The sequence below is a fragment of the Hipposideros armiger genome, unplaced genomic scaffold (assembly GCF_001890085.2).
Source record: "Hipposideros armiger isolate ML-2016 unplaced genomic scaffold, ASM189008v1 scaffold_54, whole genome shotgun sequence".
In the NCBI taxonomy this organism is placed as follows: Eukaryota; Metazoa; Chordata; class Mammalia; order Chiroptera; family Hipposideridae; genus Hipposideros; species Hipposideros armiger.
Genome location: NW_017731404.1, coordinates 1,081,946 through 1,106,305, shown reverse-complemented (window position 1 = coordinate 1,106,305; position 24,360 = coordinate 1,081,946). Strand labels below are relative to the sequence as shown.

The 24,360-nt window shown below is 40.9% G+C and overlaps 1 protein-coding gene across 1 annotated transcript in view; it reads left to right on the top strand.

Annotated features, from left to right (window-relative positions):
- The first annotated feature begins 719 nt into the window (after nt 1-719).
- B4GALT5 (beta-1,4-galactosyltransferase 5) overlaps nt 720-24,360 on the top strand; it is a 38,024-nt gene continuing 14,383 nt past the window's right edge. Inside the window, exons 1-2 of the mRNA XM_019640912.1 lie at nt 720-775; nt 20,052-20,186. Coding sequence (XP_019496457.1) covers nt 727-775; nt 20,052-20,186 — 184 coding nt within the window. The 5' untranslated portion in view covers nt 720-726. The remainder of the gene's footprint in view (nt 776-20,051; nt 20,187-24,360) is intronic.

Sequence of the window (24,360 nt, the reverse complement as noted above, 5' to 3'; positions counted from 1 at the left end):
AAGAAAATTAGAGGCAAGAGGTTATTTCCAAGATGCATTTAGTCTCTCTAGTAGACCTTTCAGGTCATTACCCATAATCCAGTGAGTCATCCCAGCAGTGCTGAAAACAATCAGCTGTAATAAAAGTTGAAAAAGAAGTTCAGCGTCCATTGTTCTCTCCTTTGAATTGTGGTTAGCTTTGGGTCTTGGCCCTAGGTTTTTAAATTTTTCTTTTTTTATATATAATTATCTAGCGGGCATAAGGATTAAATTAATATATCAGGGAGGCCAGAGGAGACTTTGCTTTGGTCTCCAAGAACCCTGAGAACTTCTCACTTTTGCTGGTTAGCAGTAACCGCAACTACAGGCCAAGGATCTCCAAGGTCTTAGTAGCAGCTTAGTGGGAGCTTTCAAGCCAGATCAAAGCAACGATTGACTCGCAGCTTGTTTTGCCATAAAATGGAAATAATACTTCATTGAAATTAAACGAAACCCCTTAGTCTTTATTTTTTTCTGAAATAACGCTTGAGCAAGGAGGAAGTTTGAGAAGAGTGTTTCCTTGTTATGTGTCCTGTCTCACTTTGTTCCTCCCAAAGCTCCTGGGTGGCTTCCAGGGTTCAATGATTATGTATCTTATCAAGCATGCATTTGTAGGCCTTTCTCACGACCTCATGGCCAGCTGATTATAAGTCTTGCCCTTCAGAGGCTGCGCCCATTCCAGTGGTTCATCCACATAAAGACTCATGGATGGTGCTGGCTGTGGCTACAATAGGAAAGCATCTGTATTCTTTGAACGGTAGGTGAGTAAACTCAGGAAAGGGCCAATACTCTTGTCCAGCCAAGTTATTACCCACCCACCTATCCTGGGCTGGAAATCATGCTGTGACATGCACTCAGTCATGTTTGAGGTCCAGGATTGGTTCTGCTTTTCTATCTTGAGCCCCTTGTGCTGACTCTTGGAAATTAATAACCAAGTTGCCATTCAACTTTTAATTTAGCCCAGGAGCCCTAGGCTGTGTCCGATTGGCATATCAGGAGGGGTGAGGTATAGGCTCATTTCTAGTGTCCCCTGATTCTGTACCTTGCCATTCTCCTCTGCTCTTAGGAAATAGAATTTGTTTACTCTGTGTCCTAAGATGGAAAATGTCTCTTAGAGCACATGCTAACATATAACATCAAAGATATTTGACCTATCATTTTTTTAGCCAAATCCATATGTAACTTTGGAGGGTGTGACTTTTAATTTGTATTGCATTCTGGTGAAATGTAATTTTTGTTCTGTTCATTTAGCTGCATAATAAAAAAGCAATTTCTACTCTTTTCCCCTGCAAACAGTTTCTCTTCAGAAATAGATCAAATAGAGTCAAAGAAGCCTTCCTTTAACACGATCACCAACAAGTGTTTGCACCCAGCATTTGGGATCAGATCAATGTGTTTACAGTCTAAATGGTATGAAAGGGGATTAAAAAATGGAAATAACAGGACACTTTAGCCAATATTGAAGCTGCCCATAGATTAAAGAATAGCGCTGTCCTGGCAATGCTGCTGCAGGGAAGCTGGAGTAGGGTGTGGTGCTCAGGGGAACCAAGGTGTGGAAGGAGATTATGACAGTTTTACCAGACTTAGTATCTGAGGTGTTATCTCAGGGCCAGACTCTGCAGGGAGAGATTACTTGAAGACTTCAGCATACTCAAGATAAACTTGTACTATACTTGGTGTGGCTCATCTCTTTGCATGATAGGTGGTATAGTTATGGTTATCTTAACCTTGAAAACCTCGAGGTTCGGTTCCCTTTTTAGCCCATACACCCTAGATGACATCAGAAAGTTGCAGTGCTCTCTGGCTGATCCTCCAAGGTTCTTCTGAAAAGGCTGCAGAAATACCCCAGAAACAAAGAAGTCAGCAAAACAATACGCCTTTTAAAAGATAGGGGCCTATACCTCATAGTGCAGTGGTATTGGAATGCCCCCATCCCATAGTTTTGGAATGATTATGCCTTTATGCAGGTAGAAGTAATTCTCTGCTTCTCAGGGTGACTCCCCTTCATTACTCGCTGGAAAGCAGCAGGCACTCGGCATCTTAAACACACAGTGTGAATGCTATTTAACCTGTTCTTTTAAAGAGTTAATGAAATGTATTGCTGTGTATAGTTCTTTCCCTCTCATCTCCCCAACCTGGGCCAGGACAGGTGGGTCACTGTCTTCGGTCTGGCTGTGCCTTTCTTCCCGTCAGTCAGCCGCCTAGTAGTTTTGTATGTGCCTGCTCTAGCCCTGGTACCATGAGGACATCACAGATTACACAGACCCTACACAACTGCCAAGTGTAAAAAGTGTTGCTCACGAGAGCAATGGGCCTTTTTAAAGGAGGAAGAGATCAATTGGCAGGTGCTTCTGCGCTGGGTCTTGAAGGTACTTACTCATTCATCCTCTTTTTTTTTTTTTTTTTTGGACAAGGTTAGTACCATCTTCAATCAATAGCTAACTTTATCTCTGCTTTTATTACCGCTCCCAGCATAAATTATTTAACACAAATGCAGACATAATCTCATAAAATTACTTAGTATTAGTGTCCTGCTGTGAGCATCATTTTCTTGAGTGTGTTGTGCTCTAATCACAAATTAGCAAAAGACACCTCAAGAAACTCTTTCTGTGGATCCATTTAGAGGAGTCATTTGGGTGGGAAGTTATAGTTGGTGCTACCTGATCATTTTGGTTTTTTTTCTTTGAGGTGAATTTTTCTTTTATTCTTATATAGCTCACAGCTTTCCTAGGAACAAATATATATACAGAGGGTGCCAAAAAAAATGTACACACATTTTAAGAAAGGAAAAAACTGTTAAAATTGTAATAATATATACTGATAACAAAAGATGAATGCAAGTCATGTTTGATTCTGCAATTACAAGAGTTGATCAAAGTGGTTACCATCAGCGTCCAGACACTTCTGATGACGGCGAACTACTGCTTGAGCAACGTTGACCAAAGTGTCCTCTTGTATACATTTTTTGCCCCCCCCGCATATAATTTTGCTTAAGCAACAGAAATTTACTTACTCACAGTATAAGAGACTGGCAGTCCAAAATTAAGATGTTGGCAGGATTGGTTCCTTCTGAGGCCTCTCTCCTTGGCTGATTGATGGTTGTCTTCTCCCTGTGTCCTTGTCAATATATTTTCTTAATTCATTTTTTTAAAGATTTTTATTGGGGAATTGGGGGAAGGGGAACAGACAAGTTGCTGTCCTTTTGTTCTTCAGTCTAGTTGTGGAGGACGTTGCTTCACTGGCCTAAGTTGGCACCATCATTGCGCTCTTCCCGGGCGAGGCAGATCAGTCGCCGGCTTCTGGATGGCCACTCACGGCAGCTGCTGGCCGCTCACGCTGGCTGCTGGCCGCTCACGCTGGCTGCTGGCTACACACAATAGCCCATGGCAACCCACTGCAGCAGGGGTTGCAGCCTACGCCGTTGCCGGCGACTCATGGCAGCCCAGCTCCAGGTTGAGCTGTTGTTCAGCATCTTAGCTGTAGAGGGCAGTGTCACTGGCCCTCATATGTGGGATCCGAACCGGGGCCCTCTGGTGTCCCAAGCCAGCTCTTAACCAACGTGCCACTTGGCCAGCCCTTTAATTCATTTTTTACCTGATATTTTTTTAACCCCTTAAAAATTTGTCAGTTACTCCATCCATGGACAGTCATTTTATGAGCAGAGATCCAGAAAGTGCCAAGCTTGAGGGGGGTGGGGATGGGTTGGGAGGAGAGGCGGTAATAAAATTCAAACCTGAAAACTCAGAACCTACAGTTGTTTGAGTTCAAGAAAGAGGTTTGTTTTAGGGTGGCCTCATAGTACAGTGAACCTGCTCTACATATGAAATGAAGTCATTCACTCACCTCTTTAATGATTTGCCAGTTTGTTGAAGTAAAGTCTAGAGCTGAAAATTTTGCTCCTTTTTAACAGTGATCTAATTGTGAAAAGCACAGATGGCAACCGACAGTTTATGAATGTTGGGCATTTGCTGATTTTAAAAATCAGAGCCACGTTAATTGTGGGATCTTCAGACAGCAAAAGACACATAACAAAAATACAGGCACATGAAATTTGCTTAGGTGTTTATAATAGCTCAGGCTTTGCCTCCCTGTACACTGAACCCCGAGTGCACTGATCGTAGTAGGCTATTGGGCAGAGAGGCCTCTGCTGACAAACCCACAGGGTCCTAAGCAACCTTGAACTCTAGAGAGTCTAGTTATTGGGCATGGTGGGAAATGTTAATTGGCCTCTTGAGTAAACTGGGAATACTGCTAGGATTCTTATCCCTTGATAAATTTACTCCCTCTGGCAGTCTTGTTAATATTTAAAAACAAAGGGCTAAATCTATTACAAAGCACCGTAATTTAATTTTTGTGGCATTTCAGCGCTATGTGTTTACCAGGAGAGGGTCAGTATGTTGTCTTTTGGCATACTGAATTTTAACTCAGTTTAACTGCAGGGATTTTTGTTTGTTTGTTTGGATTGTGGGGTGTACTAGTCTAGGAATGGATTGTAGTCTGACAGTAAGGCCAATCTCAGGAATTCGCCGTTGTTCTTTTGGTGAACCTACAAATGTAATTGAAGAGATCTGTAAACAGCCAACCATAGGAATGCTACTTGTAAAAGGAGAGGGAAGAACAGCTGGGTTTGTTCTTCTCTGGAATCTTTTCCCCTCCCTTCCCTTTTCATCCTGAGCTCATGCTTTTGTTATGCTTCTTCCTGGGATTTTTTTCCCTTGTCTTCATCTTGGGTTTTGTGTCTAAGTTCCGGACAAGAGGAGCAGCATTGTCTGAGACCTTGGCTGGTTCCAGAGAATTGCTGATTGATGTTTATTATGGCTGGAATGAGGGAGTGGCAAATCTGAGATAGGGACCAGGATTTATGGACTTTCCTGTCATGCTAGGGTGAGGAATTTGAACTTGACCTTGAAGGTAGTGGCATGTCAAAGAAGAAGTGAGGGAGTAACAAGAATTATTTATAATTTCTCTTCAGCTCTCGTATGAAATTATAGTAAAGAGTTAAATGCAATTCTTGGTTCCAAAAACAAAATAAAGAAATGGGGGGATAGAGGGGGGTATAGAATGGCTGCTGAATGCTTTAACCTTAACCTTTTTTTTTTTAGTTTTGGTTTTTCACATTCAGAAGTTTTTTTATTTATGTAATTTATTGGTGTGACAATGGTTAGTAAAATTGTATAGGTTTCAAGAGTACATTTCTATAATACATTTTCTATATATCACATTGTGTGTTCACCACCCAGAGTCAGTTCTCCTTCCATCACTATATATTTGTGAATGCTTTAACTTCTGATACGAACATTTCTAAGGCACTTGCTCCCTGTATTGTAATGTTCTACCCATTTACAGGATCCTTAGTATATATAGTATTATATACTTTAATTTAGGTTTAATTGGCAACTTAGATACATCCAAAATCAAACTTCTCCAACTTTTTATTATGAAAAAATTTAAACATAGACAAGTTAAAAACACAGTCAACACATTACCCTCCATCTAAAGTCAATAATTAGTACCATTTTGCTTATTTATTGTAACTGTGGCTTTCTTTTCTTTCCCTGGAGCCATATAAAATTAAATTGTAGATAGATATCAACATGTTTAACCTCTAAATACACCAGCACGCGCACCGCCCCCCATCTCAAAGAGGATATTCTCCTGTATAACCACCATACTATTATAACAGCTAAGAAAATAAACAAGTACCTTTCCAATATCTTATAATATCCAGTCCATATCCAAATTTTCTCAGTGGTGCTCAAAATGTTATAGTCAAACTCCCCCAAAATCACATATTACATTTGATTGTCTCTTTGGGTTTTTAGTCTACAGATGCCTTTCCACCCCTCTTGCCCCCCGTTATAGTAACTTTTTGAAGCATCCAGGCCAGTTGTTTTCTAGACCGTCCTGCATTCTGGAATTGCCTGGTGTCAGTTTGATGTGTTCCTTAATTCCCCTGTATTTTTGTAAACAGGAAGATGGTTCCAAAAGCTTGATTAAAAGGTTTTGGCAAGAATCCTCTGAAGGTAATGTTGGCTTGCTCCACTGTTAGTGGTGCCCAGTCTGATCCCTTGGTCACGTGGTGCCTGTCTGATCTTTCCATCGTAAATGTGCATTTGCCCTTTTGCAGTGAATTAATCTATAGGAAGAATTTGTTTTTAATGTTTCAGAGCAGTCTTACAAGGTTTGAGCGCGCATTACGCTTTCCAGCATTCCCTTGTAGAGTAGGCTGGCCCTTCCGTTTCTGTGGACTTTGTGGGTCTTGCTTTATCAGGTGAGCATCACTTAGCTGAAGATAACAGGTTAATGTCTGATCACTCTGGATGAAGTGAAAGACACAGTGATCTAATAAATGACAGAAAATGAGTCCAGCGTTCTTCTGTGTGGCTCACAGGACCCCCTTTCTAGGGTTATAATTTGATGTTTGCAAAAGACAAGCCATCTTGTCTGGAGGAAGGATTTCATACCCACAGGGAGACCTTGTTTTGCTAAGTGTGTGTGCCTTAGAATCAAGATATTTTCAAGTGCTTTCTCTGGTAACTTTGGCCTTTCTATGGAAATCATGGCTCTGATTTTATGTGTTCAACAATTTGGGTGTTAGTATCAGCTAGAAGGATGCCTTCTACAAACACTTAAATTCCCAAAGAGTAGATAACCCCGTTAGCCTGTTGTTATAATCTTCCAGGCTAACGATAATATGATTATAATATATTATCCCCATAGGACATGGAGAATAATCTCTTTGCCGAAAGAGGATCAGGAGGGAGATCACACAGAACAGTCTGTGGAAGAATACTTTGGGATTGTAGGCAAGCCTGAGGAAATGTGCCTGGTGAAGTTTTAATGAGAAGCACCAGAAGTTTTAGAATAATTTTGAATCATTTGGGAGTAGGCAAAGGTGGAATTCGGGATTGGGGATTGGGGCAATTATTTGTGTGTTGTTAAAACACAAAATTCAACTGAATAAATGTGAAGATCTAATCGGCTTTATTAAACAATTCATTAATGGGGTAGCATCCCTCTAGCAACTAGAAGGGCACTCTGAGAGGGGCCGTGCAAATGGAAGTTTTTTATAGGAAGAAGGGTGGGGCAAAGGAGACCTCTTTATTGGGGGAGGAACAGGAAGGGTTATTGTACAGATGCCCTGTTTCTGTCAAAGGACGGAGAGGGCCCACATGACAGATTACTTCATTGGTGTTGATCAAATAATCCCAGACTGGTTAAGATTATGTTTTCGGGAGAGGTTGAAACTAGTTAGGTCAGGTATTAAATCTAGGTTCGGTATCATGGGCCTGTGATTTTCTCTTTGACAGTCTGGAGCAGTAACAAGGGGGGAACCCTCCTAAAGCAAAGGCTCAATTGTGTTTTTTCTGTTCCTCCGAATATAAAAATGTATGATCAATGTTTTAAAAAATGAAAAAGACCATTATCCTAAGGCGGCGTTCTAGAGTGTGCCCATAGATATTAAATAAGTGTTGGGTGAAAAGGTATTCTCAGTAACTCTGGAAACTTTGAAATTTTGGGTCACTTCAAACAGATTTGGTTACTGCAAGAATTTTCACTGTTGGAACAGAGGACCTCTTTATCATATAAGAGCTTTTCTGATAGTCACGGAAATGCCGTATGCTAACAAAAGTGCAGATGATCCGTAATTCTACAGGTGACTCTGGACTTCTGGATGGACAATTTCTAAAATTGTTCTGTGCATATATTTTCCTGTGTCTTTCTTTAATGGCAAATATGATTGATGCACTATATATTGATACATTGTTACATAATACGATTTTTTAAATTGAAATAGTGATTGCTTAGTTTTCCATGGTATGGCTTTGACGTAATTTTTTCCCCTAGTACCTTTGTTGCCCATTTAGGTAGGTTTGCAGTCTTGCTTTTATTAATAATACTGAGATAAACATCCTTGAACATACTACATACTTCTTATTTGTCCTGGATGAATTTCTTCAGGATGAATAACTGAAAATGGAAGCTGTTGGATTAAAAAGCCTGAACATTTTACTTTGATGTCTGTTGCAGGTTGGCCCTCTATGAGTTATACCAATTTATAGTCCTTTCAACAAGATATGGAGGTACCTTGCTCACATCTTCACCAACATTCATTATTATCACTCTTGAATCATTTAGACAAGCAACTTGCAGTTTCATTCTAAACTCTTATGTTCCATATTTGCAAAGGGATAGAAGAAACTTAGGCGGAGAGCGCTTCAGAGTTGAAGAAATTCAGCTCTTTGCTGTAGAACTGCATTCTGTTCAAGCATCACTAAATGCAGTTTTCAGCATAGTAAGAGAAGAAGGAAGAACATATAAAGAATTAGAAGCTTTTTTATGATCCGTCTCCATTATAGGTAGCTCCAGTGTCATTTCCTGACCAGTAAGCATGGAGGTGGCTATGGGAATGTGCTTTTCCATATAATTCAGGCACCACTCCCCAGCTATATCATGAAGAGGGGCTAAAGCATCCTTGTTCTGGAAAAGAGGCCACCAGTATAGGGCAGTCACACCCTAATCCCCTATGGAAAGGGAGAAGAGAGAAGGCAGACGAATGTAAATCTGAGGTGGTTTTCCAAAATGAAGAGAGAAGAAAACAATGGCAGTATGATTGTGGGGGGTTATTTTATTATTTTAATTTCTAAATTTATTTGTAATTGGGTTGTCAGAAAAGTCCTGATGCATTTTTGCAATGAGAAATAGAAAAAATATGTCATGACTTTTCTGACAACCCAATAGTTGACATACAATATTATATTAATAGTTTCGGGTATACAATATCGTGATTCAACACATATATACCTTACAAAGTGGTGAACACAATCTAGTACCCATCTGTCACCATTCATAGTTATTATATTATTGACTCTGTTCCCTATGTTGTACATTACCCCTAATCGTGGGATTTTAAGCAGAGAGTCTGCAGTCTAGTGATTTCTCAGGATCCAAAGGGAAGGAAGAAGAATCAGAATTTATGGGGGTTTGTGTAATTTCTAAAAACACATTCAATATTGTATAATTTTATATTTTGCAAACAGTCAGTGTACATATAAACGAAGGTTTTTATTTGCAGAAGACCTCCTGTGTGTCAGTGATGGGAACTGGGGCTTGATCGAAAAGATTGAGGAAACCATATCCAGCTCAGCAATGTCATCTTAACAGTCGGGCGGCCAAGGTCCAGAGAGGACCACGGAAGCAACCAGGGCCGGGACGCAAACCAGTGTCACTGGTTCCTCCTCAGTCCAGGAATTCCCCCTCCACCTTTGGTCCTTAGGAAGATCGTTATAAGCAAGTAGTGTGACAGTCTAGGCTAGGTGCTCGACATTGTTCTGTTTATAAGATTTCATAGCTTTTGCTTGTAAAGCTATATAAGATTCTATCAAGTGTATGTATCACAGTCATCTGTTATTTTGTTTTGCTTGAGTTGTTTTCTAAGTTTTTGCTTTTAGAAATAATTTAATAAAAACTTTGTGCACAGAATGACCTCATATTTGGGATAATCTGTTTGAAATTGCTCGGTCAGAGGGTATGAGCATTTTTATGACTTTGTTGAATTTGCAAATAGTTTTCCCAAAGGGTTATACCAATTTACACTTAGACCAGCAGAGTTAGTCAAGTATCAATTTCACTCTGCCCTTTTCTGGCTTATAGAATCTTTTCAGTTTTGTGTAGTTGCAGAAAAACCAGTATACTTTTAACTTGAGAAAACAAGGCACCTCTGCCAAGTGGCCCCAGCATGCTACGTGCTGAGCTGTAATTTGTTAATTTAAGCAACAATTTTTATCAGGCATTGCGGACGAAGTAAAGGATAAGACAGCCTGTACTCTTAAGGAGGTTACAGCCTGATGGAAGAGACATGCTCAGATTCCTAGGGTCCCTGGGTAGGAGTTTATGTATCAGTTGGGAAAGAGCCAAGTAGACAGTTCTAATCTTGGGATGGGATGCTATCAGGAAAAGCTATGAAAAGAGCTATTCAAGCTTGGTATGAGCAGGTGTCACCAGAGCACATTCATACAGAGGAAATGTATCAGCAGTGGCAGGAGACATGGTTCTGCCTGGTCCCTGGGACAGAAGAGGGGGGAAAGGTTAGACCCAAGCGGTGGGCAGACCTTTTGTCTAGTGTCAGCTCCAGAGAGCAGTGTTGCTGTGCTGGTCTGTGTCTGTCACACATTCCCGTCAGTGACATCTGTACTCACTCTGAGACTTTACCCCCAGAGCAGACCAGAGTAGATGTGGCATTCAGTGCAAAGAGCACCAGGGACTGCCGGGTGGCTCAGTTCGTTAGAGCGCAAGCTCTGAGCAACAGGGTTGCTGGTTTGATTCCCACATGGGCCAGTGAGCTGCGCTCTCCGCAACTAGATTGCAGAGAACGACCTGCGCTGAGCTGCCGCTGGGCTGCCGGATGGCTCAGTTGGTTCGAATGCGTGCTCTTAACAACAAGGTTGCTGGTTCGACTCCCACATGGGATGGTGGGCTGCATCCCCTACAACTAGATTGAAAACAGCAACTAGACTTGGAGCTGAGGTGCGCCCTCCACAACTAAGATTGAAGGACAACGACTTGACTTGGAGCTGATGGGTCCTGGGAAAAACACACTGTTCCCTATTAAAGTTAAAAGAATGTGAAGGGATGACTTGGTTTGTCCTTTAAAAAACAAAAATAAAAAGAGCACCAGAAAGGTAATTTATAGCTTTCTCTGCCCCGGGGTTCCATTCAGGTTATAGGGGTTCCATTCAGGTTATACAGTGCAGGCTTTGGGCACCCTTGTTTGCTGGGCCCCTCCCATGGGTGTGTACTTCTGGAGCTTGGTAATTGACCATGCTGTTCAGAAGGGGGGGGGGCGCGGCAGGACAAAGCTGAATCAGTTAAGTGATTACCATAGGCGACTCATCGAGTTAATATCTGTTTGGGCAACATTTTCATTTCTAATCTCATGTACAGTTTAATAATTTAACAGATTAAATAGACTAACAGGTCAGTGGAAATGTTTATAAGGTAACTCATAGCTGTTAATTTTTACCACTTGGGTTGTTTTGTTTTCTTTTAAATAGCTGGTAATAAAAACCAGAGAGGGTGGAAAACATAACCTATGATCGATTTGGTGCTTTTCTGCCTCAAATGGGAAGGACGAGGAAAGCAAAAAGATTTTTCAAATGAAATGTTTACCCCAAAATAATTGTTGGGATTCCTTACACTTACTGTCTGTCCTCCCTCACCCTATACGGCTTTCTTTAAATACTTTTTGGGTGAAAATTGCCACACAGTTGCTCCAGAACATTAAAATAGATGTGCCAAACGGTGTAGATTTACTGTCAAAAAAATCCTTGCATTTTAAAAATATAAAAAGCAACAGCTTTATTTTCTTTCTTAAATGTGTCACTGTGCGCCCACAACCTTGGATCTTAATATCTCTCAGTGTACATAGTATGAGTATCGCTGGATATCATCTTAAGTGGATCTGAAGTGCCAAAATTCCAGGATTCACATTAGCGCTTCAAACTTGTAAAATTTTTATAAAACTTAATAAAATTTTCGGGATACGCCATACTCTGTTATGAGCATTGGCACCACTACCGAAGGGGAATATTGGAAGCCAGTCCTTTCTAAGATGTTGACAATAAAGATCCAGATAAAAGGAACTTGTAAGCAAAGTGTGGGAATGGGTAGCTGTGGGTTCAAAGGATTCCTAGGCATTGGGAACCTGAGAGACAACAGATCAGACTTGTTAAAAACTTGGACTCTGGAGACAAAGACATGTTGTGAGATCTGGGCTCCACGTAGTCAAGCTACTATCTAAACCTCAGTCCACTCATCTATAAAATGAGGGCAATAACCTACCTCTCGGTTTATTGTGAGGGTGAAATGAGATTAACACGCTCAGGTATTTAGAAAGGTACGGGCCATAGGGACTCAATCACTGTATTACTCCTTACAGGAATCTACCGCTATAAGCAGAATAAGTGGATTCATTCTTTACTGAACACCTTGTTGTACAGAGCAGTGAACACTGATAATCTCTGATTTGGGGGGTAGAGATCAAATATTTTCCGGGTTCTGGTTTTTCTCAGAAAATACTGGTCCAAAAAGGTGGTTCAGGTTTTGCAGGTATTCTAGCATGGCAGACTCAAACTTTAACATTCTTAGGACACATTTCTGTTCTTTGTTTCCCCTAATTTTTATCTTATATGTATACCTTATATATGGGGAGAGGGAGGGAGTGAGAACCTTCCTGTTTTCTTCTGTTTGTTAGTTTTCTGCTTCTGTTTCTCTTATAGTCTCTCCCTTTCCCCTATCCTTTATTTTATTTTGAAAGCATGGACCTATGAATGGGGTATAACCCCTGATCCATAGATTTGTTTCAGTGTTTCCATGGAACGTACTTGACCCTGTTATAAATCCCATGTTGTCGGTCTGTAAGGGGTTTTCAGAACAATGCATGGTGTGGGTCAGTCCAGGGGAAGAACACCTAGTTTGACAGGCCCGCCCCTGACACTAAGCAGCACCTTTGCTTACTGTCAAATGTCCCCCCTCACCCCCCACCCCCCAGCTCTCCCTGGCTATGGTTAGTGTTCAAGGTACCCAGCTTTTTATCGTGACATCTGCACCCCACTCCATCTGCTTGCTCCAAGATTTGGCAAACAAGGTATTCCTCCTGCTGCTTCATGTGGAGTGAAAATATCACCTTTGGTAAGATCTGGACACCCAACTTTTAGTAACCGAATGGAACTCAACATACAGAACCTGTTCAGTCCATCCAAAGGAGTACCTCCCTTTAAGGAACTTAGGTCTGGATACTAAAAAGCTCAATACTTGATCCAGAGCCATGAATTTGAATAGGGGTGAATTTACTTGTTTTGATTGATACCTCCTGTTTGGCCCACGTGAAATCCGATCCTGGACCATTTTTTCAATGTCAGGCCCCTAAGTATAACACATAAAGCCCTTGGTGATCTTGCTCCCCTCTGTTTTTCTAGCCTCATGTTTTTTGGGGTTTTTTTGGCCATACATACCCTTCATTCCAGCCATACCAAACTGCTTTTAGCTCCTCAAATATATTTTCTCCCGTGAAGCCCTTCACTTCATTTGTGCTCTTCCCTTTCCTATTTCAGAGCCCTTCTTTCAGAACCATATCCTAGAGTCACCTGTTCTTGAGTATCCTCCTGACCCTGCCCTCACGTTATGATTTAGTAGCATTCTCCTGTGCCCCTTTACAAAGGTGACCAGGTGTGGGTTTCTTGTCTGGCTTCCCCATAAAGATAATGGCAAGGACTGTACCTGATTTAGAATTGTCTTTTTATCCATAGAGTAGAGGACAGCTCCTGGCACAGAATAGGAATATAATGAATGTTGCATCTGGTTTGTGTTTCCTATGTTTCTATTTATAAAAATATGCGTGTGTATAAAATTTCACCTTCTTTCTTAAACCATCGTAGCATAAGACACAACACACACACATACATGCTACTGCTCTGCTTTTCTTCATGTAAATTTTATTGAAGTATAACATTAAATGCACAAATAAGTGAACACCTTGATGATTTTTTACAAAATGAATATGCTTGTGGAAGCGGTACCCAGGTCAAGAAATAAAAGATTACTTGAAGCCCCCTTTCAACCCTCACTCTCTCCTCCAAAGATACCTGTTCTCCTGACTGCCTACACTTATAGATTAGTTGTGCCTTTTTTGGACTTTATGTACGTGGAGTTAGACCATATGTGCTCTTTGGCCTTTGTTTCACGCGATGTATGAGAGAGTCATCCATGTGGTTACAGATAGCTGTAGTTTGTTTATTCTGGTCACACACTGTATAGTATGCCAAGACTCAAATAGGCTACCAATTTTTATTCTGTTCTACTATAGATGGACTTCTGGGTTTTTTTTTCAGTTTGGGGCTATTTTGAATGGCTCCTCATATTTAAAAAATGTTGCATGAGGTTTTGAATGGACTTCTGCATTATATTGGGTTGTCAGAAAAGTCATGACGTGTTTTTCTGTTTTTCGTTCCAAAAATGCGTCATGACTTCCGACAAACCAATATTAAGGAACATTCAAAAACCAAACAACTTCATGAGGAGTGAGAGGACCAGAGAACATTTGTGGGGAAAGCTGGTCTATGTGGCAGCTCTGCTCAACTGGTACAAAGGAATTACTGAACTGTTCTTAGGAACAGGTGAGTGCAGTGATGCTGGGTGACGCAGCATTTTGGGTTCCTCTCACAAAGGAGTAGGGAGCTAATTAATACAAGAGAAAGGTTTGAGAGCCCACATCCACGTGTCCTTCGGCACAGCTGAGTTCAGAAGACTCAGTTGTTGATTGTCCGGACTTAGACATTCATTTATTCACATATTTGTTATACATCTTCCCGCGATCCGGACAAACTGTTGTAGCTACCAGGGAGGGAGTGGCATAGCTCCTTGTCCTCGTGGACCTCATGGTGCTACTGAGGAAGATAATAGAAGACAAGACACATAAGAAAATGTGCAGCATGTTGAATAGAAAAATAAAGCAGGGAAGGCAGATTGGGGTGTTTTAGCGGGGCGGGGGGGGGGATTTTGGGGTGAGACACAGATTTTAAAGAGTGACCAGGAAAGGAATGGCTTTCTTTTTCTACTTCCCTTTTAACTTAACAAGCCAGATGTAACAAACACTAAGGATACACACATTTAGGATGAAAAACTATGAACTCTTAAGTGTATAGAATCTTGTAATTCTCCCTTTCTTCCTGGGTTCATTTTATCAAATTATTTTGTTCCTAATCTGGACTGTCAGATTTCATTAGCTTGTGAGGAATTTTATGAGTCCCAGTCATTTATTCATGTGTGTGTTCAAGTAAAAATCGTGTTACCTGACTCATGAGGACTTGGAGAGTGACTGGAATTCTAATGGAGACGGAAAGAGGATGTCTTCCTGTTAGAAGCCTCAGTACTTTGCTCCCGGAAACTCTAGTTGAAGCCACCACCCAAGGCTGCTTACATTGGCATCTGGCTGGAAATTTCCGATTATATAAACTTGAACGGGGCTTATTTTTCTTAACTGAATTATGGTCATAAGAGATCCCTCCATCTAGATACTGGGGCTGGATAATAATTATACTTTCTCATAAAAGTGTAAAAAAGTTATATTAGTAAGCCTGAATTTGTAGTAAATGTTATTTTAACGTTGATCATGCTGCATTGTAATCCTTTTTGCTTGTGTCAGTTCCTTATCCTGTGTTGTTTTACTCATCCTTGGATTCCAGTGGCTATTACTGGGTATACAAGCACTCTAAGGAAGTAGGTGTCCAATGGAAACTTGTTGACACAATGGAGGATTTAACAGCTGTATGCCAATTTAAAGTTGTTTTGTTTTGTTTTTTTAAAAGCTGTGACTCAGCCACTGTCAATAGAACCATATTATTGGAAAGTACTGCTTTTCATAGTTACACTCATCAAAATGTGAAACCTCACTTCTGTTTTTAACTTAACCTGTATGACCTTGAGTAAGGGACTTTGGAGGACTTGACTTTCTTATCTAACTAGCATAAGTCAAGATGATAACTTCTCAAAGACATGAATTTTAAATGAGATAAAATTGAAAGCATTGTGTGTGTGTGCATATACACTTCCTAGTTTAGACCAGAGCCATGGGCTAAGTTTAGTTGTAAGACTTTTAATAAGGACGCTTGTAAGGTCCTAAAGCTGGATCTGTATAACCAACTGCGTAAGCACAGAACAGAAAGATAGCTTTGCAGCAGCATATCTAAAAAGATTGAGGATGTTGCCTCCAGCAAGCTTAATATGAATCAATAATACAGTGTCACTTTTCCAACAACATTCATTAATTATCAATTGATTAATTATTAATTACCTACCGTGTAATAGAAGTTTTAAAGTCTATTAACGGAAATAACCAAAACAGAGTTTCCCAAAGTGAGTTCTGCAGAGAATCACTTGATCTTACTAGTTATTATGGGAGGTGGGCGGGGGGGGGGGGTTGGGAAATGGCGGGTTAAATAATTGAACATGTCTGTTGGAGAATTTCTGTGGCCTTCAGTTATTGTGAGTTGTGGATCTCCCAGAGGGGCTTGACAGTGCTTTGGTCACAGATGGAACAGGGCTGCTGGCAGTTTTGCTTGTTGCTGGGCCCAGACCACTTGGACCACTCAGTCAGCATGGGATAGGCTCTGCCCTTCAAGGGGAGAGTATAGAGCCAGTATCCAGAGAAGGGCAGTCAGGATGGGAGGGAGGTTGTGTTGATACCGTGGGAGGGACACTGTGTTGATACCGTGGGAGGGACACACACAGGAAGTGGGGCTGTCTAGCTTGGGGTGTGGGGAGCGGTTAGATTGGGTTAGAGGTGAGGGCGATTGGGTGGGTGTGAGGAAGATTGAAATGGCCTGTCTTCTAACACCTGAAGTGTGGGATTTGACTGTTCTTTCAAAGGGCAGAATGAGAACCAGTGGGTAAAAGTGACTGAGAAACATTTTGGACCCAACCCAAAGTAGAGTTTTCTTTGAAGATGGCTGTGTTTTACTTATATGCTGACTCTGTTCTTAGAAGCCATAGTTTTAGGTTGGTGTGAAAGCATTAGATGGTTTTGAAAAGTGTTCTTTAAAATCCCATCTAATCCCAAGTCTGTAAATTTGTGTTTTCTTTTGTTTGGCAAAATTTATTTCCTCAGCCTTTTTTTCAGTATTGTGCTAATTCCTGTGGATAATTAGAAAAAGCGTTAATAATAGGTGGTTTATGTAAATTTGTTATTTGAATGACAACACTGACACATGAGACAGTTGTTAGCAAACTAAGACAAAATATAAACAAAAGACTCATTTTTGATAACAGTACCACAGAGATTTGGGAACGGGGAGAGTGGAAGAGGATGTAAACTGGGTTGGAAGGATGAATAAGGTTTGCATGGCAGGAAGAACAGAAGCACTGAAAGGCAGCAGCAGCCCAGGGATGAAGGCAAGAGATATAGAAGGCTTTGGAGCAAGTGCCTGTGCATAAATCTGTAATTAAGAAAGATCCATCTGGCGGCTTTGTGTAGGAGATAAAGATTTGAGAGCTATCTCCTTAAGAGTAATCATTTAAGCCATGGGGGTGCTGGAAATCGTGGAGGGAGAGATTGTGGCTAGGACATGAATGAGCCAGGCCTTAAAGCTTAGTGGTTAGAGCATAGATAAAGCTGGTTCACGTTTATCCCTGTGTTGACCTTGGTGAAGCTCCGTGGAGAAACCTGAAGCCTCTAGAAGTTGACTGTAAATTGGATGGTATTATTTGCCTCTTACTTGCCTGTTAAGATAATTATGAGGATTAAATGAGATAAAGAATTATGTAATTAAGTACTCAATAAATGTTACTTACTATTATTCATATTATAGCTGAAGTTGCCTAAAGCAGTGTTTAGGGACTCCATGTTGGAATCACCTAGAAGCTTGTTACAAGTACAGGTCCTTCCCCTCTCAGACACTTCCAGTCTCTGGGGGTGGGGCCTGGGAACTCAGCTTTAAAAAGCTCTCCAGGCAATAGACAAGGTCAAGTTGGATTCCTGCCCTAGGGGAATCCTACAGTGGGGATTCAGAACTAAGAAAGGGAGAGAATTTTGAAGAGGAGCTTAACTACGCTGATCTTTGCAGTGTGGAAGATAAAAAGTACAGAGAAGATTGTGAAATTTGTGGGGAAGGAGGTAGTGTATTGTTTACAGTACCTAACAGCTTTACACACAATGTTTAATAAATATTTGTTTTATAATTCTGAAGACACCTGGTTTAGTAATACGTGTATGTTATATATGTGTGTGTGTGTGTACATAATGTACACTTTATGTAGCCCAAATGATAAAAAATACCACAGAACCACTTTAAAAATTTGATATTGAATGAAGTTTAAATCTTATGTTTAACATATTTATGAACTGCCTACGAACTGTGACCCTGCACTGTGCTATTTGCTGTAAATAGAAAATAAGCTATAGCTCTTGTTTTCAGAGGCTTCACAGAATTACACTTTTTTAAGGGTTTGAGGCTGTCTTTTTCCATAACGCTTGCCAGCTACAGAGAATAAACACTATCTGATGTGTTCTCTGTGGAGCCGAAGTTAAGGGTGTGATTGTCTTGTCGTCAATGCACGGCCTAATTTGAAACTGCTACCTCCTCATTCCTGAAAGCAATCTGAACATTCACGTCTTCTGTTTATTATTTTATGGCTCAGGATATACCTTAGAGATGATTTGGAATCTTCTGAAAGATTTTGTGTCCCTGTTTAATGTGGGCCAATGGGGGGTTTTCAGTATTGAGAGTTTTGCCAGTTGGCTTGTCCCCATCTCCACCCCCATCACCAGTACAAGCACCAAACACAATAGCTTGAAATTAAGTAAATTGACTTCTGAGTTTCATCTACTTAGTTGTTATTTACTGCCCAATATGTGCAGGACAGGACGATGTGATAATAATGATGAAATAGTGTCAACAAAATATGTCTTGTTCAAGAGCTAGGACAGCTGAGGCCATGTGTATTAAGTCTGGACGAGGCCTGGCCTCTCCACTGAGGACCTGTCTGGGGCTGGGTTGGAGGTCAGTCAGGTGTACCAATGATCCCCAATAACCCCCAGAGTTTAGGTTTGTAAGTGGACCAGCCCTGGAAGACAGCCCCCTTTCACAGTGGTGTGGGAAGGCGAGTCCATTAGAATGGGTGTGTTTAAACCTTACAATTTCTTGAAAATAGGTGGCATAGTATTTGAGATTGCAAGTAGAATACAGGAATTATATTCACTTGTATTCGTGATCTCCTGGTTTCATATCATAGACTTCAAGAAAACCCGGTGGAGCTCACTCTCCGAAATGACAATGATTAGGCAGTTAATCTGAATAATCACTTGTTAAGAATATGGTTTTTGTTTTGTTTTTATGAAGATATAATTGTGGTATAACATAATAGTTTTGGGTATACAACATCACAATTTGATATTTGTATATATTGCAAAGGCAATGTGTTTTAATTGACTCTTGGACCAAACCCTTGCTTTTCCCCATTGCTTTGGACTTTGGGGCTGAGGTAGGTGAATAGTGAGTACTGCTAACAGTCTTTCATTATTTTCTTTTTCTCTCCAAATGCCCCCAAAGAAAAGTAGCTGGAGTCTTAGTCCACCATTTTCAAAAGGTTGCCAAGACTAGACCTAGATGGGTGTTTCCAGTAGGCATAGCAGTCAGTGGTTTCTATTCTCTGCGGGTAGCCATCGAATATTGAGAAGGTGAATTAAAGAGAGCAGAGATCTTTTAAAAAATGTTTTAATGGAACCATAAAAGTCTTTCTGATCCTCACAGTGCTCGAATACAGATTGGGTATTTGAAGACCTGGTGGAATATAATTTTTAAAAAAATACAGTTTCTCGGGCCAGCTGCATGGCTCGTTGGTTACGAGTTGGCTTGGGAGCGTGAGCTCTGAGCAGCAGGGCCACTGGTTCGGTTCCCACATGAGGACCAGTGATGCTGCACCCTCTACAGCTAAGATGTTGAACAACAGCTTGACCTGGAGCTGGGCTGCTATGAGTCGCCGGCGACGGCGTAGGCTGCAGCGGGCATGAGCTTTCGTGAGCTACCATGGGTCAGCGAGTGACTGCCTCACGTGGGAAGAGCACAATGATAATACCAACATGGGCCAGTGAAGTGACATCCTCCACAACTAGACTGAAGAACAAAAGGACAGCAACTTGTCTGTTCTTCTTCCCCGATTCCCCCAACACTGTTCCCTCTCCCAATTCCCTCCCCCCCAAAAATCTTTAATAATAAAAACAAATATATGGTTTCTTTAAAACTGCTAAATATTGACAGAAATTGTCCTAAGTCCTACTAGCTACTCAAAGAATGTGGTGTCCTGAAAACATCGAACCCAATATGAAATGTAAAGTTATGGCATTTGTTGGGTTTTAGACCTGAAATAGGTTTTAAAAAAAAGTAAGAAACCCAGAGTTACGTGTGTGTATTTTATTTGTTTTGTCTTAATGGTTGCTTTTGAATTCACTTCTATTTCCCCCTTCTTTCTTTTCTCTGCAGTGAACACCTACCTCTTCATGATGCAAGCTCAAGGCATTCTGATCCGGGACAACATGAGGACAATAGGAGCTCAGGTTTATGAGCAGGTAGTTCGGAGCGCTTATGCCAAGAGGAATAGCAGCGTGAATGACTCAGGTATGTTTTGGGTAAAGATGTGGTCTGCTTAGAATGTCTCCTCCCAGGAGAGGGAAATTTAGTTCAAATAATTATTTTTGATGGAACAAAGTGCATTGTAAAAGAGGAAAAGTTTGTCTGAGTTTTACCTTATTACTACAAAAGAAGCTCTTGCAAAACGAATCCGTGTTTGTTTTGCTAACAATGTGTTTGGGGTGACTGGGTGATTCCATTTTTACTCCTAATGCTTTCCAAGGAGGAGGGGGCACGGAGTATCTTTCAAGAGCCCTTTTTTCAGTGTAGTTGCCCCCAGTAGGCAGAATAGATTAAGCATATATTTAGGACACCAGCAAAACAGAAGCACCAAAAGCTGTTTCTGGAAATAATTAATTTAAAACAAAAAAATGTATCCATACAGCCAACAAGGCAAACAGAACTTTATTGGGATTCCTTATACTTATTTTACGATTTCACATTGTTTTTTTGAGTTGCGCATGGTGGTGATGGTGATGGTCTGTATTGTTTTCAAAGCTAACCTGGCCCTGGTTGCCTGCCGCACAGGAAGAGTTGCTTCAGCTCTGTTCTTCCTATTGGACTCCTCTTGAATTTGTTCCACCCAGTAGGACTCATTGTTTATGAATGCTTTAGTTGATACTTACCAACTTTCCAATTCATAATAATCATGTAATCTGGGTCAGTTTCCACAAATTGAAAAAGCAACTTCTGAAAGAAAAGATTAATAGGTCACCTGGTTTACCTTGCCCCGTCATGTGTGGTTTTCATCCAGCAGCTTAATTCCAGCTCCATGGCTGAATCTGGTGGTCAGATTTATTCAGACTTGAAGAAAGCTTCTCAGACTATTCAGGTACCATCACAGTGGTGGACACAAGAGTGAACATTTCTGCCTCAGTCTCTGGGACCTTTACCTGTGTGGCTTTTGTTATCTTATTAAACACTAATTATACATAAAGAGGAAAAAACACAGAGGCTAGTTAGCTTGCCTAACTCTGTACTATAAGAACTTGTTCCTAAACATGGTTTTGACTATTTTTATAAAAGACAATATACATGGGATGTGCTTTACCTTTGAGAGAAAGCTCTTTTTTATTCTCTCTTTAACTCTTCCAGAAATTGGGACATAGGAAGTATTTCCAGATGGTTGAATGGGACTGTCATGAGGCTGGTCCAGTCTAGCCAGGGATGGTTTTCATTTACAAAATAGATTCTGACACTTCATTTTGCCAAGCATTCATGATTCACCTCTTATCTCTTTAACTCAGGACTAATGTGTATTCCTGTGGCTTCTTAACTGATTTTATCAAGCCCAGTATTATAAAATATGTATATTAAAAAAAAATCCTTTCCTCCAAATCAATCCACTCTTCTTCTGTAGTAAGTTCTAAGATAGTCTGCAGCTCACTGTAGAATGTACAATTGCTTTGCAGACATTGCAGATGAGAATTATTCTGTGGTGCTTGGAATCTCAAGAGAAAGCATTGCCTCTGGAAGGGAAGTTAAACCTTTAAAGGAATTGACCACGTCCTAATTTATCAGTCTGTGCTGCTGGCTAGCTTAGCAGCAACAAAGGATGATAGTTAGCAAACAGATACGCTTTGGTACTTTCTTCTTGTTTGCAAAAAGCAAATGATTGACTTTTCAGAGCTTTTTAGCCAAATTGCGGCCTTAGGACAAATTGTCTGAGCTCTGAACCATACATGGAAGAAGACTCCCTGTAGTTCCGGCAGTCATGGGAGAAGGCTGAGCACATTTTTGTTTCCTGATTCATCGTGTGTGGCATTAGGTTTTGCAAATGATCCCCACACGCTTTGTCTCACTCGACTTGAATATGGCTCAGTCAGGCTGGGGGAATTTTAAGTTACTTCCGTTTTTCACACGTAGTACAAAACCATCTTGTGGGTGTTGGAGTGCCTGGCGTGTGCCTGTCCCTAGACCCTGCCCCAAACCTGCGTTAGGTTGTGTGGTGAAAGTAGGGAGTTATTTGACTGCCATTCCAGAGCCCTCTCTGCCCTGTATCACTCTGGATAAAGGGACTTTTGTGCTGTCATGACATTTATCCAGGTCAGGCATTCATGCCTTTCCAAAGTTACATGATGCTAGGACTACTGTCTGGGCATTTGGCGAGGTAGCCTGTTCTCTCTCGGCAGGTAGAGGGGCGCCTAGCAGGACTGCATCCCTGCACCGCTGGCTGGTCATGCAACACAGGATCTCGCTAATTCCTTGAGGGGCGGCTGTCTTTGAAAACTGAGCACACACGGGACTTGCACCCTTGGAAGGCATAATCATCTATTCTGTTTAGTGTGTCCATGTCCCTTATAAATTAGAAATCTTGCTGTTGAGTGCTATGTTATACTAGACACTTTACTTGCATTACCTCATGGAACCCTCACAGCAACTCAGTAAGGTAACTACGTATTCCCCATTTTAGGGATGAATGGGTCAAAGCACATAGGAGTGACAGACTTGATGCAGCAGTGGAGTTGGGGTTTGCTGACCTCCAACCCGGCCTCTGTCATCTTTGTATCCCCAGTACTTTGTCCACTGCCTAGCACATAGGAGGCACTCAGTAAATGATTTTTGAGTGTGTGAGTGGATAGATTTAACACGAGAATACATTTTAAGTGTTGTAATCTAATTCTGAGTTTATCATCTTGATTGGCTTCTGTGGGTTTTTTGTTATGTTTTTTTGGTAGGTTTTAAAATTTTACTTTTGCTTTTTTCAGGGTTTTTTTGCATTTTATTTATTTTGACATTCAATATTATTTTATATTAAATTCAGATGTACAGCATAATGGTTAGACATTTGTATAATTTAAGAAGTGATCCCTCGACTAATCTAGTACCCACCTGGCACTATACATAGTTATTACCATATTATTGACTATATTCTCTATGTTTTACTTTACATCCCCTGGCTTCTGTGTTATTGGCACATCTTTTTTTTTTTTTCCCCCCATTCTGAACTTTTTTTTATTAGTTTCAAGTGTATGAAACAACATAGTGATTAGACATTTATATACTTCACAAGGTGATAATCCCAATAAGTCTATTTCCCATCTGACACTGTAGTTCTTAGAATATTATTGACTATATTCCCTATGCTGTACTATATGTCCCTGTGACTATCTTTTTTTAATTATAGTTGACATTCACTATTATTTTATATTAGTTTCAGGGACTGTCTGTTAAGATCTTTGGCCTATTTTTTAACTGGGTTGTTCATTTTCTTTTTTTTTTTTCCTTTTAATTAATTTTTATTATGAAATACACATTTTTTAGAATTAGTTTCAGCTATACAACACAGTGCAATAGTTATACTTTTTACTCCTCGAAGTGACAACCCCCCTCCCCCAATCCGCCACCCCACTTCCCTCCAATATCATACATATCTATTACAATTCCCTTGACTCCACTCCCACACTATACTCCACGTCCCATGACTATATATTTCACTTACAGTTGACTATTGGCACATCTTTAGTGAGTAAGTATTAAAGAAGAAATATCATTTCATTGGAAGTGAAAACCTACCATTTTTATTTATTTCAAAACAGTTCTTTCTTTGCCTAGCACAGTCAGCAGAGGGTATTCTGGGCCCAAAGCTGCTGAGGTAGCCAGATGACTGGCACCGCTGACCTGGCCCCTCCCACCAGGAGCACGCAGGGCTTGATTCAGTAGCCTGGACTAGGGTCCACCAGCTACGCTGCCCTGGAAGCCGTGCTGTGGCACACACCCACATTCAAAGGTCTTCATGAAGCCAAGTGTAGCTAAAAGGCTTAGGGTGACATTTAAGTAGTGCTGGCTTTCTTTATGCTTGAAAGCTAACGTGGTGATTGCCCAATAAGAATGTTCTTTGGGGGATCAAGACTGTGAGCCTGGAAATAAGCCTGAAGTAATGACCTGGAGAAGCTTCTTTTTAAAAAAAAGATTTTATTGGGGGAATTGGGGGAGGGGAACAGCATTGGGGAATTGGGGAAGGGGAACAGACAAGTTGCTGTCCTTTTGTTCTTCAGTCTAGTTGTGGAGGACGTTGCTTCACTGGCCCATGTTGGTATTATGATCATTGCGTTCTTCCCGGGTGAGGCAGATCGGTCGCCAGCCATTGGACGGCTGCTCACAGCAGCTCACGCTGACTGTAGGCTGCTCATAGTAGCTTATGGCAACCCACTGCAGCCCC